The sequence below is a fragment of the Arachis ipaensis genome, chromosome B5 (assembly GCF_059453495.1).
Source record: "Arachis ipaensis isolate K30076 ecotype BB chromosome B5, ASM5945349v1, whole genome shotgun sequence".
Taxonomy (NCBI): domain Eukaryota; kingdom Viridiplantae; phylum Streptophyta; class Magnoliopsida; order Fabales; family Fabaceae; genus Arachis; species Arachis ipaensis.
Window position 1 is genome coordinate 152,104,469 of NC_142440.1, and position 21,335 is coordinate 152,125,803.

At 38.9% G+C, this 21,335-nt stretch overlaps 3 protein-coding genes across 4 annotated transcripts; 1 reads left to right on the forward strand and 2 right to left on the reverse strand.

Annotated features, from left to right (window-relative positions):
- The first annotated feature begins 1,224 nt into the window (after window positions 1–1,224).
- Window positions 1,225–3,036, forward strand: LOC107644521 (Adenine nucleotide alpha hydrolases-like superfamily protein). The gene is made up of 4 exons (XM_016348392.3): window positions 1,225–1,565; window positions 2,186–2,307; window positions 2,407–2,525; window positions 2,662–3,036. Exons 1-4 carry the CDS (start codon window positions 1,391–1,393, stop codon window positions 2,768–2,770), a joined length of 525 nt encoding a protein of 174 aa, XP_016203878.1. The 5' UTR covers window positions 1,225–1,390; the 3' UTR covers window positions 2,771–3,036.
- A 599-nt stretch (window positions 3,037–3,635) lies between these two features.
- Window positions 3,636–7,218, reverse strand: LOC107644522 (PWWP domain-containing protein 6). Of its 2 annotated transcripts, none has more exons than XM_016348393.3 (2): window positions 6,956–7,218; window positions 3,636–6,640 (listed from the first exon to the last, which is right to left on the reverse strand). In XM_016348393.3, exon 2 carries the CDS (start codon window positions 6,604–6,606, stop codon window positions 3,937–3,939), a length of 2,670 nt encoding a protein of 889 aa, XP_016203879.1. In that variant the 5' UTR covers window positions 6,607–6,640; window positions 6,956–7,218; the 3' UTR covers window positions 3,636–3,936. The 2 variants fall into 2 exon arrangements, with proteins under 2 accessions (XP_016203879.1, XP_088342696.1); XM_088486570.1 differs by having other exon boundaries at window positions 3,636–6,549; window positions 6,956–7,134.
- Window positions 7,219–19,874: 12,656 nt separating this feature from the next.
- LOC148566247 (uncharacterized) lies at window positions 19,875–21,039 on the reverse strand. The gene is made up of 2 exons (XM_088487695.1): window positions 20,928–21,039; window positions 19,875–20,836 (listed from the first exon to the last, which is right to left on the reverse strand). The coding sequence occupies exons 1-2, from the start codon at window positions 21,037–21,039 to the stop codon at window positions 19,875–19,877; spliced, it is 1,074 nt and encodes a 357-aa protein (XP_088343821.1).
- Window positions 21,040–21,335: the final 296 nt, after the last annotated feature.

Here is a 21,335-nt window from a genome sequence, read left to right on the forward strand (position 1 = left end):
ATTTTATGTATCTTCACTTTTTGAAAATACTAAAATTTAAAATTTTGTGTCACAAAATTAAAATTTTAATTTCAATCTCTGACCATTAAATATAATACTCAATTTCAGTTCTCCGATCTCAATTTCAATTTTAATCTTTGAAACTAAATACTACTACCTTTATGATATTAGTAAAGATCTTAATATTTTCTCTAAGCCTATTTTACATTTTTAATTTTTGTATTTTTTATTTACTAATAATAAAAATGTTTTTTTTCATAAATTTCTCCATTTTTAATCTTTATTTAATTTATTTTCACAAACTACATCCGAATCATCAGTTCCACTTGGCTATTTTCCTTCAATAATTGTGACATAAAATTATCTTTACCTAATAGTCACTGGTTTTGTATACTACTATGAAGTAGCGACACTTCGTTGAGTTGTCGTGTTCGCGTGTCGGATATATTTTGGACACGACACTTACCAATACTCGTCTGACATGTGTGTCTGTTGTATCTAATCGTGTCTTAATAAAAAATAAAAAATTCTTTTTTGAACATGTTTGGACACACTTAAATACCATCTCGTGTCAATATGTCCAATCTTATTCTTAACATATATTCTTGAAATAAATTTAGATATAGTATATATTATTATTTATTAGAACAAAAAAATATTTTAAATACTTAATATAATTAATATAAGACATTAAAAATAATAAAAAAAATTATTTATATTTTAATATCGATAAAATATCAAAATATCATTAAAAATACTTTATATTTTATATGTATGCGTATTTTGTGTCTTATAAGATTTTAAAATTTAGGTGTCAGTGTCTCGTGTCGTATCGTGTTCCGTGTCCGTGTCAGTGTCCGTGCATCATAGGTTATGCTATTCAGGAAGTTGTCGTTTTACAATCAATTCAACAACAAATTAACAAATATTTTTAAATTATATTTTATTTTTTAAATTATTATTAATTAATAATTATTTAAATTTTATTTTTAAAAATATAAAATTAATAATTATTAATTACAATTATTTAAAATTCACTGAACTTTTCGTTCTACAATTCTCTCTGGACGTCTCAGGAACGCGACAAACGAAACACATGAAATGAACGAAATAAAAAAGGACATTTTCCGGGTACGGCCCGCCAATTTTCAGGTAAAACGACAACGCTTCATTCAAGCGGTCCACCGCGCAATTTAGCTGACACGAAACCCACTTGTCACTATCGTGCGCCGCAGTGCGAACCACGCCCAAATAATTCGAGACCGAGATAAACACTTCTCTTTCTCTTTTTCTTGGTTTTCTCGGGAAACAAAGAAGAAACAGGAAGGAAGGAGTTGGACTCGGTGGAAGTGACTCAGTGAGTGAGTGAGTGAGCGAGCGAGCGAGCGAGATGGGGGAAGTGACTCGGATAATGGTGGCGGTGAACCAGTCGAGTTTGAAAGGGTACCCGCACCCTTCGATAAGCAGCAAAGGAGCATTCGAATGGACTATCAAGAAGATCGTTCGCCATAACGTCGCTTCCTTCAACCTTCTCTTTCTTCACGTTCAGGTTCCCGATGAAGATGGTACTCTCTCTCTCTCTCTCTCTCTCTCTCTCTCTCTCTTGTGCTTTCTTCTTTTTTTGGTTGATTGATTGAGTGAAGGAAATGATAATCATGCTGTTGTTGATGCTGATTATTAGCGTTATTACTATTTGATTCATTCATTCATTTGTTTTTGGTTTCCCTAGAATTTTGGATACTTGATCACATTTTTTTATGGTCAAAAGTTTATGTTCTTAATTTGAATTTATTTTATCGTCTGAGCTGAAAGAAAGACATAGATATCTGTGATTTCTTCTGTTAAGCTCATAATTTACTTGGATTTTTTCTTCTCCGAGCAGTTGGATTATAAATTGTTGTGGTGATATATTATTATTCTTGTTATTTTTATTTGATTTATCATGTTTATTCTTAAAGCTACCAATAACAGAAGTTAGAAGAATTCATTTGAGAAAAGATTATGACTCATTTTCAACAGAGAGGTCTTCGGGTTTGATATGATAACTCCTATTCTTTATGCATTTTTGCCATGAAATTTGTCCTTCTTGTTTATGGAATAGGTGAATCTTTACCTAAACTATAAGAGCATTTGTTTAGAATTATACAAAGCAAAATTAAAAACGGAGCTCTCTTGTTTTTGCTAGGTTTTGATGACATGGATAGTATCTATGCCTCACCTGACGATTTTAAAAGGATGAAGCAGAGAGATAGGATTAGAGGGGCTCATCTGCTGGAATACTTTGTCAATAAGTGTCATGAAATTGGGGTAATAATAGTTCTTCTTCTACCTTAAATCATGTTAACAATTTTACCATGTAATTGATTTTGGTCAAAGGTAATTGCTAATGGTTTGCAATGCTTGCAGGTGGGTTGTCAAGCTTGGATAAAGCATGGTGATCCGAAGGAAGTCATCTGCCATGAGGTGAAACGCGTGCATCCCGATTTTCTGGTTGTTGGCAGCCGTGGTCTCGGCCCTTTCCAAAAGTATGGATATTGTCTCATACGATATGCTTGATTCTTGATCCTTTCTTGTTGGCTGTTGAATTGTTAAGAGTAGCACTTTTGCTTCAAGAGAAGTTTGCTTATTTTATTGATGAATTGTTGTGAACATGTTATCCAGGGTTTTTGTTGGCACTGTGAGTGAATTCTGTGTGAAACATGCTGAGTGCCCTGTAATTACTATCAAGCGCAAAGCAGATGAAACTCCTCAGGATCCGGTTGATGATTGATTAGTCTGTTAGGCACTAGACGTTATTGCCATTTGTCACATCTATGATATGTTATATCATATATTGGTTGAGTTGAAAGAACAAAAAGCTGGAATATATCGCCAAAGATTTGTCTGTGGATATGGAAAATGTTGTACTACTACTACTTTCCCCTTTTCACTTGTTGCATTCATCTCGAATCTGTATTTTCAACTATGTTAGATTTAATTTGACTGTAAAAGGGAACTTGCTTCATCAATATGATAAATGCTTGCCAGTTCCTACCATGTATTGAAATCTGTACTCAAGATTGCTAATGGGTGAATTGAAGGGTCAAACATTTTGTATAGGTAGAGTCCAAAATGGGAAAAGAATGTTAGCCTAGGAGAAAATTACCATACTTTGTGGAAGGGCGTGATTTAAATTCACCAACTTAAATTTGATACAGGATGAGACAAAATATAGATTAACTAATTTGAAGTAGTATTAAGATTTTTATTTTAATGTAGCATTTTCTATTGGGCAAAGGAGGCCATGCCAGGTTGCATCTCATGAGTCTTTGAAGTTTTCCAGTGTTACATAATAGTATTATTAATCAACGTGGTTACAAGAATTGAATTGCTAAAATAGCCATTGCAGCATGTGCTATATCCATCAATACCCATCAGAATAAAGTTCTAATATTTAAATACTTGTAATATCTTCAAATCTTAGTTAGGGATTGGATTACTTCCTTTTGACAATCCATCCATAACGTGTATTTGACTTCTAGGCGTTGACCAAAAAAGTAAAAAACCCTTGCATCCAAATCTTCTATTCCATAAACATCCACCATGTCCCACAAAATTCAATAGCAATTATTTCATATATAATCAAACACAAAAAGTAAAGAGAAGTAATTGACTATTTCATATATGCAATAATCATCCGAAGTTCATCTACTACCATAACTAAAGTACCATTCATCCTTAACCATCAATGATTCTCTGCATATGCATATGCATACCACTACCATCATATTATAAGCTATATACTGAGTAATTTTTTTAATCCGATATAAAATCCCACACCTTCAGAATGAAAAGACACCACATAAATGCTGAATGAAAAACCTACCCCTGCTCATTACTACTACTACTACTAGTGCTGCCAATTTGTGTTTATTGCTATAGTGATATAAACTATATCTAGGATGAAGAGAATCCAAGAAGTTTGTCCACATCATCCAAAAGATCCTTCATCCCACTAACAACCTTGTTCTTCACTTCATGTGATTTTCCATCTGATGCTTCCAGCATTGAGGTCAGAACCTGAAGCTTCTCTCTTACATAGTTGAATTTGGATGCTTCATTGTCCTTTGGCAGTGAAACAGCCAAGGTGGTATTGTACTCCTCCTTGGTTGATGCTGAACGTTCGGACTTGGACCTATCACTGGAAGAAGAAAGATACTTGAGTTGAAAAGTTACATCAGAGGATCCAAAAGGGTTGGTGATTTGTGATTGCTTTAAGGCATTTTCAGCATCAGAAGCTCTTAGGAAGCACACTCTAGCGGTGTAATTTGTTCGGAACATGTTGGTTTCAGCCTCATTCAGATCCCCAAACTTGCTGTAAATCGCCACGATGTCAGATCTTGAAGGTAGAGCGGACCCTGGCCAGAATGACACAATAAGCTCCGCGGCTGAAGTGTTTTCAGTTCCCTTCCTCTTTCTTCGCTTCCTAGGCCCAAACTCATTGTTAGGTGACAGGTGATCTGGTTGATCGGTTTCTGACTTCTTTCTCTTCCTTCCAGGTCGGCATTCTTTGTACACTTTGTATAGGGATCCGTGGCGATACAATGAGCTTCTGAAGACAGAAATGAAGTCCACAAGTGCTTCAAGAGAGTCGCTGTCCCGAGAAATTTGAGGACTAACAGCTGCATGCCGGAATTCAGACAGGACTTCAAAAGGAGTGACCTGAATTTTCTTAAGATCGATGGCCTTCTCCTCTTCATCTATCTGAGTTTGGTGATTTGGGCCATCAGAGAGCGCGAACCCAACAGCAACATCCTTTGTGAGATTCTCCTTAAACGTCTCGCCATTACACTTCAGAATTCGAGGAGAAGGCTGGCCAGCAGCCCTGCCCGATGCTAGATGTTCAAGGGAAGTAGTGAAGGGGGGGGACAAGTACTTGCTTAACTTCCTTTCTCTTAACAAAGAACCCTTCTCATTCTGTTCTTTGGTATTCGCTTCTGTAGTATTCTCCTTTCTGCTACCGCTGCTAATGTTTTCACCATCAAAAGCTTCTTTCAACTCTCCTGATTTTGGCGACCAGCCCTTGTCGCTGTTCTGCTTGCCCCCACTGCCTTTGTTCTCAGCATTCTGTAGATTTGCCACAGTATCTACACGCAATTCTTTTCTCTCCCGAACTGGTTTCGATGACATTGCAACCTCACGGTCTCTTCTTCTTTTCCTACCAGTGAACACAATTGCATTTAAAGTTTCGTCAGTTTCATCCCCCTCCTTGTTCATGGCAAGTACATCTTTGTCCTCCCCCATAATTTCAGCCATGCTTTTCTGCTTCCTTCTATGGTTTGGTGTATTTCCAGAAGGCCCTTGAGAGTTACCAGATGCACCGACTTTCAGGCTCATCGGAGAGGCAGAATAGTCCTCCCCAAATGGCCCTTGGACAGGCACTTCCACTGCACTCTTACCATTGCCTGCATAAACAGTTTCATCCGTCAATTTATCTTCGAGTCCAAGAACTGGCTGGGGATCCTCATAACGAGCTAACTTATAACCTCCTCTTGATAGATAAAAAGCCGAAAGCTGAGCCTTTAATGTCTCCAGCTCCAGAATACTAGCAACAGCGATAATTTCAGCAGCTTGTTTCACTCGAGCAAGTAGCTCCAGCGGTTCCATTGGAACGGCCAAAAGTCTCTCTACACCATTTTCCGGCACAAGAGTTCCTGTCTTGATTCCAGCATTCTTTGCCAATGGTAGAGTGAATCCAGGCATAGATTCATTTACAAGAAAATCACGACTCATCTTCATATCAAGAAGCATTCCAACCTGATTCACAGCTTCTTGTACAGCATTGACAAAGGCTTTGGTGGTACTTTGCTTTGCCATATCATCAAAGTTTTCCTCAAACAGCTTCAATTGAGAAGGATGGCACCAAGCAAATGTTCCATCCCCGAAATAGGCTACAAGGAGCTGCCGATTCTTTTGTTTCAACTTCAAAGCAAAGTCTGAAGCATCTGAAGGATCATAAATCCGGCCGGGCCACCACGGATGACTCTTAATTTTTCCCCAAACAAAATCACCAACAGCAAATACATGTCCTCCATCACTTAATTCCTCCACTTCATCATCTACATTCTCACTGGTCTCCACAATTGGCACATCTCTAGTCACAATTTTCCCATCATCATCATCTGTTACTTCCTCCTCGCTCTTCTTTCCATCACTTCTCTCTTCACCACCGCTGATCCCCATGGAAGCACCCTCTTTCAGACCATAATCACCATCTGCCACTCTCTTCCGAGAGCCATCGATCGAATCCAATTTCTCGGCTTCTTGAGAAGCATCCCGGCTTTCACCAGTTCCCCTCATTTGCAACAAAGATGACACACCATTCATCTCAGAATCAGAATCACTCCCCTTCAATTTTACTGAAACCTTGGTCTCTAAGACACTGCTATTGAGAACTTCAACAACTCCATCACCATTTTCCTTACCACCACCATTCTCAACAACAACAGAAGAATGATCCTTGAGTTCCTCCTCCTTTTCCTGCTCTAAACCCTGATCCCTGGGTTCTTCCTGTGAAGGTAATGAACCCTCAGCAGGTACCTCGGGCCCATTTTTAACCATGCTCATCAAAAAAGATCAAATTTTTCTAGAGAAAACCAACCTATTATGGTAAAAAGCACACAACAAGACAAGTAAAAACATAAAACTAACAAATAAAACACAAGAAACCTCAACACAACTTTAGGGTTTTGGAAATGAGAAACAGTAAGAGTAGTCACATAATAACTTATGTTCATATAAAGAAATAAAAAAGAACACATACATATAAATGTCTATAAACTATAAACTATACAGTATAGTATATTAAATTTGTATTTGTATATGTTCAAAAGGAATGAATAAACATAAACACATTAATTAATTATAATAAATGGAAGCGAGAATATCAAAATAGAAAATGAAGAAGAATATATACCTGCAGAAGAAAAAGATAGGGATGCAAAGTTTCTCTTTTTTGAAGAAATTGTTGGAGCTACTGAAGGGAGCATATGTGATCACTGATCAGATAGAAGAAGAGCATGAAGAAGAATGTGATGCTGGTTCCTTGGGGTATATGAATGATAGTACCAACATTTTTTTTTATTTTTTATTTGAAAAGAATATAGTGAGAGCAGTAGTGAAGTAAAAAGACTAGAGTGAGAAAGAGAAGAAGAGATGTTGAAAATATCGAGAGATGACGAGATGGTCATAAAGCATTGATGCTATTAATTAAACAACTATCCTAGCTCACTCAGAAAATCAGTTAATCATTAAATTAAAATACAAAATATAAATATATTTAAAATAATTGAAATGACATATAGTTTATATTTGATATTTAATATTTTATATATACATAGTATTTTTATTAATCAAAGAGTAATATTATTTTAAAAAATTTAAAAATAATACATGCATACTAAAAATTTATATAAATACATATATTATTTAATTTATTTTTAATATATATTTTATTTGGATGCATATCGTATAATTATAAAATGTTTAAATAATAATAAAAATTAAAATGTCCTGTTGGAATTTTTTTGTTGTTGAATAACTATTGAAATATCTAAAATTCTTTAAAATTGATTTGGCGAATATTACACTAATTATAATGTTAATTCGTTTTTTCACTGGTAAGTGCTTACAGTAATATTGATTATTACATTAATTAATAGTTGTTGTATTGCAGCAACAACACAACACAACACGCAGGCGGTGGGAGTGGGCAAATGGATGAGCCTCAAAAGAACACTTTCATTCACAGACTCTACTCGCCACTGTGGCCGTTGGAATCTACGCGCTTTTCGAGAAGCCTTGCCCATCAGGTTCTTTTCAATTTTCATTGTTAAAAATAAATATTATTAATAGTATATTATCTTATATATGTATATAAGAAATTTAGAACATAAATAAATTTATTTATTTAATAAATTTAAAACATTGTTTATTTAAAATTTTATAAATAAAAATAATAGTTTATTTTTCATAAATTAAAAAAATAAATTGTATATGTGAGTTAGTTAGATATACACAAAAAATCAATTACTAATTAATCACTCATATAAAATATATTGAAATATTAAATACATATTAATAATATATAAATTAACACATATATAAAAAATTATACAGTAACTAGCTTTTTATATGTACATATTAATATTTTATTTTATTTTAATTAATTAAATGAGTTAAAATAATATTTTTAATAACGAGAATATGAGAGTTTAATTTACATGTTCATTTATTGTTTCACAACCATTCTGTTCAATTTATAGAAACGGCTTAATTTGTGGTACACGTAAATAGTAGGGATAAGTACTTTTTTCGTTTCTAAGATTTGGGATTAAAATCAAAATTGTTTTCGATTTTTTTTATTAAAATTATCATCAACGTTACAAAACGTTATAAAATCGTTCTTTTCTATTTTTTTGACCAAATTACCCTTAATTATTAATAAAAAATAAAAAATATTAAAAAAATAAATCCCCACCCTCCACCCACACCCATCAGCATCTCTCCTCTCCCTTCCTCCACCCAAATTTCCCTTCCTCCTACACCCACCTCCAAACCCTTACTCCATCATCCCCTTACCCCCAACCCGTCGTCGTCCCGCAGCCAATCTGTCGCCGCCTCTACTTTTCTGCTTTTGCTTTCTGCCTTCTGCTTCTTCTTTTTTTTCTTCTTCTGTGAACTGAATTTTTTATGAAATTTATTGTTGCTGAAATTTGTTGTTGAAATTTGAATTTCTGAATTTTTGATGAAATTTGTTGTTGTTGATGAAATCTGTTGATAATGATGATGACCATGAAGAGAGGGGCATAAGAAAGGGGGTTGGGGGTTACGGTAAGGGAGTGGGGTGAGGGGGTGGGAGGTTACGATGAGGGGGTGAAGGGTGAAGGGTGGGGGGGGAGGGGTTACGGTGCGGGGGTGAGGGATAGGGGGTTACGGTGAGGGAGTGGGGGATTACGGTGAGGGGGTGAGGGAGTGGGGTGAGGGTGGTGTTGGTGTTGGTGTTGATGGTGGTGGTGGTGGTGGTAGTGGTGGTGGTGGTGGTGGTGTTGATGGTAGTGTTGGTGTTGATGGTGGTTGTGGTGGCAGTGGAGGTGGTGGGATGAGGAAGGTGAAGAGGAGAATGATGATGATGAGGATATTTTGGTCCAAAAATTCGAGAAAGAATGATTTTAAAGCGTTTTTGAACGTTAAGGATGATTTTAATAAAAAAAAATGTCGAGACGATTTTGATTTCGACCCAAACTTTGGGAACGAAAAAAGTACTTATCCCTAAATAATAGTATAACTAAATTCACAACTCAGAGAGGAATATTAATGTTATATTAAGATTTATAGTTTAAAATTAGGTTTTTTTTTAATCATATTACAAGGCTATCCTTATTTTGCTCACTCCTTATTTTTCTCTCCCCATCCACAGTCAAGTCTTTCTTGATTGGTCATTCTCTCATTTATACGATTTTCATTGATTACTCTTGTACCAAATAGGAATAGCATCAATTTACAAGTAACTTAATGGTTTTGTTCATTTTTGGTCAACTAATAAATTAATGGCTCCAGAATCAGATAAGATGGTAATTTCCCTCCAACAGGAAGGTATTTGCAGAGATTTATTGTTAGACTTATAGCCTTTTTTTGAATTAGGGAGAGAAATTTTAGATTGAATAAAGTTCAATATCAATTTATTAATTTCTTATGTGATATAATGATAAAAGTTTTTTATTTATATTCTTAAAAAATTAAGTAATTTTAATGAGTTTAATTAATTTTTTCCTATAAAACACGGACATTTCGCTAAGTTCTCGTATCCGCGTGTCGGATACATTTTGGACACGACATTCACCGACACTCGTTCGACACGCGTGTCTGCTGTGTCCAATCGTGTCTTAATAAAAAATAAAAAGTTTTTCTTTAGATATGTCTGGACACACCTAAATACCATTACGTGTTAGCGTGTCCAGTCTTATTCTTAACATATATTTTTAAAATAAATTTAGATATAGTATATATTATTATTTATTAAAACAAAAAAATATTTTAAATATTTGATATAATTAAAATAAGACATTAAAAATAATTAAAAAATTTAATTTATATTTTAATATCAATAAAATATCAAAATATCATTGCAATTTATCTAAAAGTTACTTTATATTTTATATGTATATGTGTCTCCATGTCGTGTAAGATTTTAAAATTCGCGTATCGATGTGTTATGTGTCGTGTCGTGTCGTGTCGTGTCCTGTATCCGTGTCAATGTCCGTGCATCATAATTTTTTTTCTAATATTAGATCGTGCTATTTATTTGTAGAAAAGTAACTTGGAATAAAATGTAAAATGTGAATAAGATTAAGATAGAATTTAATCTCCATGTTAATTTATTTGCAGATTTAGACCACTAAATTTAAATTTTATTCTTATTTTAAACATTTAACTGTCCTTCTTCTATTTGAACAGTAAAAATAAATGTATTTTTATTTAAATATAATATTTAATTTTTTAGTTTCGTTAGAACACATGTTAAAATTATTAATTAACAAATTTATTATGAAAAATTATATAAAATTTAATTTTAATGTAATTATTATATATTTATTAAAATAAAATAGTTAAAATTTATTATTAATAGTAATCTTAATTTATACTCATAGGACCAGGGACGGATGTATGTATATGAGTGTGAAGGCAATCGCCCCACTACGATTTGAAATTTTTTTGAGTAGTATATGATAATAATATTTATTTGCCCCACTAAATTATTAAATTTGACCCCACAATAATTTTTTACTCAACTTTTGGTACTTCATAATCAATTTAAAAATTTCATATTAGATGTCATTAGAATGATCAATTCTATAATTTAAATAAAATTTGTATTTTTTCTTAGAAATCAACTCGAAAGAGTGTTATTTATCTTTTTTTATATTGGTTTTAATTTTTTTCTGTAACTACATTAATTGAAAGAACTGTTTTAACTATAAATCTCAATAAGAATTGACTTCTAATTGTATAAGAAGTAAATTTCTAAATAAGTATTTACTTATATATATGTAAAAGAAATACTATACATCCAAGTCTTTTTATGAACTAAGTCTAAACAAGTTAAACAATAAAACTTAAAATAATACTGATTTTTGTTGTCTTAGACAAATTTGATTGGACTTGGTTAACAAAAAAATATGAATATGTAGCATTATCCTATATAAAAAAACAGATATTTATAAACGGTAAAGTATATTTTTTGTCCCCGAAGTTTGACAAAAGTTTAAAAAATAACCCTAAGTTTTATTTTGTTTCAATTTTGTCCTAGAAGTTTTCGATTTGCATCAAATATATCCTCGGAGACTAAATTTTCAAAATATTTAAGACCAATATAACAATAATGCATGAAAATTATGCTTGATTTGCTTGTGTTGAGGGGTTGTTCTTATGAAATTGTTGTTGAATCGATCTTAAATTTTTTGAAAAATTAGCCGTCATGGGTATATTTGATGCAAATCGAAAACTTTTGGGACAAAATTGAAACAAAATAAAACTTATGGCATTTTTTAAATTTTTGTCAAACTTTAAGGACAAAAAATATACTTTACTCTATTTATAAATGATTATTTTAGTGTTTTAATTTATAAAATTAGATATTATAAAAACTAATCATGTTATATTTACATCGAAAATAACTACCTATATATCTATATTGAAATAAAAAATACACATTAAAAATAAATTAAACAATACATATATTTATATACGAATATATAATGATTAATAAATAATTTGATAACTAATTTTTATATACACATAATATTTTTATTATAAAAATTTATTATATATATATATATATATATATATATATATATATATATATAATTTTTTTTTTGCTTCCACTATCAAAATTTTCTGAATCCGTCACTGTATAAGACATATATTAAACTAAATCCTTAATTTTTTTATATTTCATAATATTAAATATTATTTATGTATTATCTACAACTTAAATATTACCTTAGTAACATTAAGAAATTGTAAAAAACCTCTATCTTAGATTTTATATCTTTTTCAAACTGCAGATAAAGGTGGAGAAAGATTACTACCGGGACTCCTCCTTCGATGGCATGGACGCATGGTCCTAAACACGCCGATCTTTTATTTTCAGCGAATCTATAAAGAATTAAAGATGAAAAAAGAAAAGACCACTCAACGCAAATTTTGGATAGCATCAAACTAGGAATTCTATCAATCATATTACATTATTACATGTATATTAAAAAATTACTTTTTGTAAAAATATTAAGAGATAAAATATAAATTAAAAATATATTAAATAATATATATATTTATACATAAATATATAATAATTAATTTGATAATTAATTTTTTACGTACTTCGAATATGATCTCAACTTTAAGAGAAAATACAATAACACAGCAGATGGACACACAAGAAAGAAAAGGCTTAAAAGGATGATAGTGCTAATGAAAAAAATGAATATTTTAATAAAAATTTTATAATTATATTCATGTAATGAAGCTTTATTTTAATCATTTGATGGTGAATTATAAATTTGATTTTGGTATGTAATTGTTCTGGTATAATGAGTCTTGTGGATATTGTATAGCTCATCTTATTAGGAGTGAATTTGTCGTTGTTTGAATGGATGAGATAGTGTATATTTAGATTACGGTTTCTAAATAGAAATATGTATAAAATTAAGTTTTTTGTAAAATTGATTTTGATTAAAAGTGAGTTGGTATTAATGTGATTTATGTTTGGTAATTCTCATTTAAAATGGATTATAGTAAATTAAATAAGTAAATATTGTTTGGATGACATTATTTAAAATCATTTTTAGATGAAAAATTACAAAAAGAATATAAATTTAAATAATTATTTTATGTTCTCTTATAATTTTATTTTAGATATCTAAATAAATTTTAATTTTTATTTATTACTCTCAATATTCTTTACTCTAATAGGACTAATAAAATCATAAAACAAAGTAAAAAAAAATATTCTATACAAAAAAAAATAACAATAATAGTTAAAAAATTCATATAAACAAAAAATAAGAAGAGTTTTATAAAAAATAATAATATGCATGGGAGAATATTGGAGAAAAAACATTATAAAACAAATAACAAATAACAAATATATGAATAATGAAGGACACAATTGGTACACAGAAATTTTTTTCAGTTCAACGTGAAAAAGTGAACGGAAAAGCAAGAATTTGTAGCTTCTGGTAAACGTGGGTTAAAGAGTAGAATCACTTCTACGTTCAGATGCTAAAAAGTTGTCAAACATACAAATGAAGCGTTCAAGAGATTCAAACGCACTTCTCTCTTTTTCAACGCGTTTGACAAACAGACCCATATATGTCAAGTTTAAAAGAACAGACGGTAGTGATACATGCAAAGATATTCCAACATTCAAATAAGAGAAAGTATGAAGTGAGTAATAACCAAAATTCAGAACAAATTACTTACTTTTTTATTAGTTTGGGTATATAATTACATCAAGTGTAGAGTCTAGAATATACTTCTTTATTCAATTATTCTTTTAACTTGATCTTTCGCTATCCTCTTGTTACGGCTGGCCCAAATGGAATATGGGCCGACCCGACCCACGAACCACCCGACCCAAACGGTCGGGTGCAAAGCGTTCAGATACCGACTTGGACAGCGTCCTGGACAGCTTTCCACTACAGCTGTGAAAGGAAGCTTTGAGAAAGGTGGGCTCTGCCCCTGGAGGCCCACTCCTGACACGATATATATGGGAAGGGTCCTACCCCTCCCCCAAGGTACGTCACATACCATTCACCCTTTTTTCGCCTGCACACTTACTGACTAGAGCATCGGAGTGTCTTTGGAGGTGACACCCCCCTTTTCACACGAAGTGCTCGGGACGTCGTCTACTCCAACCCAGTAACCCGGAATCAGACGAGACCTCCACCTCATCAATCAGAATACTAACCCGAACCGTCCGGTACCCGACCTACCGAACATTGGCGCCGTCTGTGGGGATTCGCCCAAATGGACGTCATACTGGGTTCCACTGAACCAGGCCACGGGGCCGAGCGAAGAGGGGAAGCCTCGGTAGCTTCCTCCCGGGAGCGAACGAGGTCCCCTCCACGACGAACCGAGCCGTCTTCACAATCTCAGGGGAGATGCCCCTTCGGGGGAACTTGCGACAACAACGCCAGAATAATGCAGGAACTGCGTCACAGAATGCAGAACCTGGAGCGCCAGCTGGCAGAGCGGGAACATCGCCAACCAACACCCGAGTCAAGCTACTCCTGTTCCCCTCCGAGAAGCCACTCCCGGCGAATAGCTAGCCCACGATCTGAGCCCGAGAGCGCCAGGGAGGAAGGACGCCCAAGAAGATGCCGCAATCCCATCATTTATACCAGGCGTGAAAGGAGGCGCACCACAGATCGAGACCGGGAGGACGGTCGTCGGGAGGATGATGAGGGAAGAACAACGAGAACACGGGGATCAGTGATAATGGGCGCAACCCCATTTCATTGTTCCATCCTCGAGGTCCGGCTGTCAAAGCACTTTGACAAGCCAACGGACATGAGGTACGACGGAACCCAAGACCCGCAGGAGCACCTCACGGCCTTCGAAGCCAGAATGAACCTAGAGGGAGTGGGAGACGAGGTAAGGTGTCGCGCTTTCCCAGTCACCCTGGCAGGACCTGCAATACGGTGGTTTAATAACCTCCCGCATGGCTCGGTGACCAGGTTTTCGGACATTAGCCGCGCCTTCCTAGCCCAATTTACAACCAGAATCGCAAAGGAAAAGAACCCGATCAATTTACTGGGAGTGACTCAGAGGTCCAGTGAGCCGACCAGGAAATATCTAGACCGGTTCAACGATGAGTGCTTGGAGATCGACGGGCTGACGGATTCGGTTGCTAGCTTGTGCTTGACGAACGGACTTCTAAACAAGGATTTCAGAAAGCACCTCACCATAAAGCCGGTATGGACAATGCAGGAGATCCAAAGCGTAGCCAGGGAATACATTAACGATAAGGAAGTCAGTCAGGTCGTGGCTGCCAACAAGCGGTAGCCCGCCTACAACCAAACCTGGCAGCACGGCAGCGGAGAGAGACAGAGGGAACACGCCAGAGACGGCGGTCCGAGCAAGACACCCAGAACGTTTCCTCGTGTCGGGAAGTTCACCAATTACACCACCCTCACCGTCCCCATCATAGAAGTTTTCCAACAGATAGCCGAGAAGAAAATTTTGTCGAAACCCCGACCTCTGAAGGACCGGACCGGGGGAAACAAAAGCCTCTATTGTGACTATCACAAAGGCTATGGACACAAGACACAGTGTTGCTTTGACCTTAAGGATGTGCTGGAACAAGCGATCCGGGATGAAAAACTGGCCGAATTCTCCCATCTTATCAGGGAGCCGAGGAGGCGGGATCGCGACCGCGAAGGAGAGGACAAGACCCGCGCGGTGAAGCGACGCCACGAGCCGGAGGACAACGAGCACGGCCTCACCATAGTGAACGTGGTAATGGCATGAGACGCACCTCCAAGGTCGAGATCGGTACATAAGAAAGACGCCAAGGTCCTGGCGGTCTCCTCATCCTCTTTGCGAAGCTCCAAGAGGCTCCCACTCATCTCATTCGATCTTGAGGACCAATGGTTCGATGAGGCCGCGAAAAACCCTCTCATGTTCATCACGTCCAGGGTAGGAACCGGCCTCATCAAGCAGATCCTCGTGGACACCGGCGCCGACTCGAATATCATGTTTCGCAACGTATTCGACGCTTTGGGCCTACGGGATGCCGACTTGAAGACACACCAGCACGGTGTCGTGGGTTTGGGCGACCACTTCATCAAGCCAGATGGGATAATCTCCCTACCCATATCCGTAGGATCAAGGCAAGGACGAAGGTCGGTAATGGTCGAGTTCGTGGTTCTATGAGATTCCACGGCCTATAATGTCATCCTAGGGAGGAAGACTATCAATGACCTCGGAGCAGTGATCAGCACAAATATGTTGATAATGAAGTTCATCGTAGATGACGAATCCGTGGGATCCATAAAAGGAGACTTGGAAACGGCAGTCGCTTGCGACAATGCCAGCCTTTCCTTAAGGAAGAAATCTAAAGAGGCATCAGGGGTATTCCTTGCCGACTTGGACGCTAGAATCAGCGACAAGCCGAGACCCGAGCCGGAAGGGAACTTAGAAAAATTCAGAGTCTGGGACACTGAGGAGAAGTACACCTTCGTAAACAGAAACCTCCCACACGACCTGAAGGAACCCCTAATGGAGATGATCAGGGCTAACGGCGACCTATTTGCATGGATGCCAGCCGATATGCCGGGGATAGACCCCCAACTCATGTCACATCACTTGGCCGTGATGGCGGAGGCCAGACCGGTAGCCCAAAGGATAAGGAAAATGTTGCAAGAGCGAGCAGATGAGGTGGCCAGGCAGACGGCTAGCCTCCTCGAAGCGGGATTTATTCGAGAACTCGACTACTCGACATGGCTGTCGAATGTAGTTCTAGTGAGGAAGCACAATGAGAAATGGAAGATGTGTGTGGATTACTCTGATCTCAACAAAGCGTGCCCCAAGGACTGCTACCCCCTGCCCAACATTGATGCGCTCGTCGACACAGCGGCGGGATATCGGTATCTGAGCTTTATGGATGCTTATTCTGGCTATAATCAGATACCGATGCACCGGCCTGACGAAGAGAAAACAGTGTTCATAACGCTGGGAGGGATATATTATTACAGGGTAATGCCGTTCGGCCTGAAAAATGCTGGGGCAACGTACCAAAGGCTAATGAACAAGATATTTAAGGACCTCATAGACAAAACGATGGAGGTGTATGTAGATGATATCCTCGCAACGACCACCCGGCCTGAGGACCTTATAAGCGATCTGGGAAATGTGTTCGCCTCCCTCTGACAACACGATATGAGGCTCAACCCACTAAAATGTGCCTTTGCCATGGAGGCAGGAAAGTTCCTAGGGTTCATGATAACCCAAAGGGGGGTCGAAGCCAACCCGGAGAAGTGCCAAGCAATACTCCAAATGAAGAGTCCGGGTTGCGTCAAGGACGTTCAGAGACTGTCAAGTAGACTTGCCGCCTTATCCCGTTTCCTTGGAGCGTCGGCTGCTAGGGCGCTGCCATTTTTCAACCTTATGAAAAAAGGGATAGTTTTTTATTGGACCCCGGCGTGTGAAGAAGCGTTTAATCATTTCGAAGAGATCCTAGCCACACCACCCGTGCTCGGGAAGCCCAAAGTTGGAGAACCGCTCTAACTGTACCTGGCCATAACGAAGGAGGCGTTGGCAACAGTCTTGGTACGGGAAGAAGGGAAGGTTCAACAACCAGTTTACTTCGTGAGCAGAGCACTACAAGGAGCAGAACTGAGATACAGCAAGTTAGAGAAGCTGGCTCTGGCACTGCTAACCTCTTCCCGAAGACTGCGGCAATACTTCCAGGGTCACCAAGTGGTCGTGAGAACGGACCAGGGAATCCACCAAGTGCTCTAAAAACCCGACTTAGCAAGAAGAATGATGACTTGGGCCATCGAGCTGTCTCAATATGACTTGCGATATGAGCCTCGACATGCGATCAAGGCACAAGCAATGGCAGACTTCTTGGTAGAGGTAACGGGAGACCCGACCGAGGACACGAGCATACTGTGGAGGCTCCATGTGGACGGGGCCTCCAACCAAACGTCCGGAGGTGCCGGGATCATCTTGGAAAGCCCTGTCGGGGTCATATACGAACAATTAATCAAGTTTGAGTTTCCTGTGCCGAACAACCAAGCGGAGTGCGAGGCCCTCTTGGGCAGGTTGACTCTAGCTCGGGAAGTCGGGGTTATGAGGCTGGAGGTGTGCAGTGACTCACAGGTCGTCACCTCACAAGTAAATAGAAGCTACCAAGCCAGAGACTCGCTGCTGCAGAAGTACCTGGAGAAGGTCAAAGAGCTGAGCAAAAAATTCGAGGAGGTCGCGGTCCAACACGTCTCAAAGGAAAGGAACACACGGGCAGACCTCCTATCCAAGCTAGCCAACACGAAACAGGGAGCCGACAACCGGTCCCTCATTCAAGGCATGATAAAAGAACCAGCAGTCGCCTTTCACCTGACAAAGATAGGCCCCTCCTGGATGGACCCCATCACTAATTTCCTAGAAAACGGCAAACTCCTTGAAGACGAGAAGGAGGCTAAAGCGTTGAGAAGGGAGGCTGCCAAATATGCGATCATACAAGACCAACTGTTCAGAAAGGGACTTAGCCAGCCCTTGCTGAAGTGCCTGCATCCCGACCAGACGGACTACGTGCTAAGAGAAGTATACGAGGAGTGCTGTGGCCACCACATCGGGGGCAAAGCCCTAGCATGAAAGCTCATCCGAGCTGGATATTACTGGCCATCGATGATGATGGACTCCAAAGAGTTCGTAAGGAAATGCGTCAAATGCCAAGAGAACGCCAACTTCCACAAAGCGCCGGCAACCGAACTAAGCCTGTTCACGTCCTCCCGACCTTTCGCACAATGGGGAATCGACCTACTCGGACCTTTCCCGGTCGGCCTGGGGCAAGTCAAATACCTCATAGTCGCCATCGACTACTACACCAAATGGATAGAGGCTGAACCACTGGCCAGTATATCCTCAGCCAATTGTCGAAAGTTCATGTGGAGGCAAGTGATAACTCGATTCGGAATCCCGGAAGTCATTGTCTCTGATAACGGGACATAGTTCACCGACAAGAAGTTCGTAGAATTCCTTACCGGTCTGGGCATAAGGCAGAAATTCTCCTCTGTAGAGCATCCCCAGACGAACGGTCAAGTGGAGGCCGCAAACAAGGTCGTCTTGCTGGGCCTCAAGAAGCGGCTGGATAGCAAAAAAGGTGCATGGGCTGACGAACTCGCCTCGGTCCTCTGGTCTTACCGAACAACCGAGCAATCGTCCACAGGGGAAACCTCTTTTTGCCTAACATACGAGGTGGACGCAATGATACTCGTAGAGATCGGCGAGTCGAGCCCACGATTACTTCTGAAGTGAGTAGAGGAAGCAGTGGAAAAGGACCTAGCAGATGAGGCTAGGGAGATATCCCATTTATCAGAAATAGCACTAAAGCAAAGAATGGCCCTGCGCTACAACACCAAAGTACTCAAGAGGGAATTTAAGCAAAACGACCTCGTCCTACGGCGCAACGATATCGGGCTACCAACTCATGGAGAAGGTAAACTGGCGGCAAACTGGGAAGGCCCCTACAGAGTCAAAGAGGTGATTGGCAAGGGCGCCTACAAATTAAAGAAGCTCGACGGTAAAGAGGTCCCGAGAACTTGGAATGCAGGTAACTTGAGAAGATTCTATTCCTAGTTCAAACACGCCGATCAGGCGACCTGACGAGCTCAGCGGTTTACTTTTGTTAAGTATTTATGACAACAGACTTGTTTAATTATCGATTAATGTTTTACTTGTTGAAATTACCCTCTCATTTACTTTCGGCCATTTACGCATCCCACGACAACAAGTACCTTATAATACATGTTAAACGGGACCACAATACAGTGTCCCGGGACTGATCATCCCGGGAGCCAACTAAGCTAAAGCCATAACAAACAGCTACAGCAGTAATAAAGCCACAACTTGGCTTCGTCAAAACACCAGCACAACGGTAAACAAACGCCATGAGAAACCGAGACCAACAAAACGGTAACAAAACAGAACAAGTACGTTCTACCAATAAGCAGTTAAATGATGATAATCACAAGCCGACCAAGCGATTACTAAAGTACATTAAGAAAAAAGTTCCACAAGTTCTACAAACAAAAATTCAAAGGTACAAGAGATCACATTTTGGGCATGTCGACAATCTTGCCATCCTTGATTGTTTTAAAGACCCCAATTACCGACGTGTCGAAATCAGGAGCCAAGATCTTCACCTGGGCTTTGAGCGCCTCTTCAGTCATGAAGATCGCGTTTTTTCCCTGTTTCACGGTCTCTTTATGCTTCTTCTTAAGCTCCTCGACCTCAGTTTGAGCAGCCTTAGCCGACGAGACGGCCGCATCGCGTTCCTTCTCCAAAGCGACCACCCGACCTTGCGGGGCATTGAGCTGGCTCTCCAGAGTCATCTCCCGCTTGGTTAAACAGAACACGGTGGCATCAGAGACTTTCAATTTCTCCTCGGCAGACGCGACTTTCTTCTCGGCAGCCTTAAGCTTCTCCCCCGCCTCGGACAGCTGCTCCCGAAGCGTTTCAACTTGACTTTTGAATTCATTATTGGCCTTGGTTGCAGATTCGAGCTTCCTGCGCAGCGACTGCATCCTCGACAGCTCAAACTCGACCTTCCAAGCTATTGCAGCACCACGAAGAAGAGTACGGTACATCCACCTTGCCTGCCCCGCAAGCTCGGTGCCAAGGAAGTGATCCTCCGTGCCAGGGAGCAACTGGGAGTCTATGAAGATCCCAGCGTCGAAGTTCCTCTCCATCACAGTAAGAACCCCTTCAGGGCTGGAGGATGCCCTCTGCCTTTTGGGGATGGGGATAAGCTTCAAGTCATCATCCTCTTGTTGAGTGGAGGACGAATGCCCGATGCCGGCCGTCTCCTCGTGAACAGGAGAAACGCGCGTCCCATCAGAGTTTTTGTCCGACATCTCGGTGTCACGAGGTGAAGGCACCGCCTGATCCTTCTTGTCCTCAGGAGGGTTCTCCGGCTTCCCGTCAACCTTCTCGTCAGCCTTTTCCTCATCGCTGTCTGCCAAGAAAGTCTTGTACAAACCCTCAAGCCCTGTCACTGAAGCAGACATCTCCACTGCAACAAATAAGTAAACAAGTTAGTCGTGAAATCGGCATAAAGAATCAAAGCAACAATAACGTAGGAAACACAAGTCAAGACTACTCACAAATATAATTTCTGGCGACCTCCCGGTCACCCATTAAGAGGTGGGGATTCACATGATTCCTCCCAAAAATGGCTAACAACACGTCAGCAATCTTTTGGTCCACAGCGAACATCCCCTTATAAGTCACCTTGATAAAGGTGTTGCACCCCGCCCCGAAACTCCAGTACGTCGGGATGAGGCGTTCCCCCTCCAACGAAAACCAGAAGGGATGACGACCTTTGATCGGACGCACCTTAAAATACTTGTCCTTAAACTCATGATAAGAGTCCTCGAACAAACCGAAGATCCTCCGACCCTGGGCAGATCGGAAGGACATGAACCCTTTCCTCGCTTTCCCCTCCTTGGAAGGATTCGTAAGGTTGAAGAAAAAAAGGAAAACGTCAACGGACACCGACAACTCTAAATATT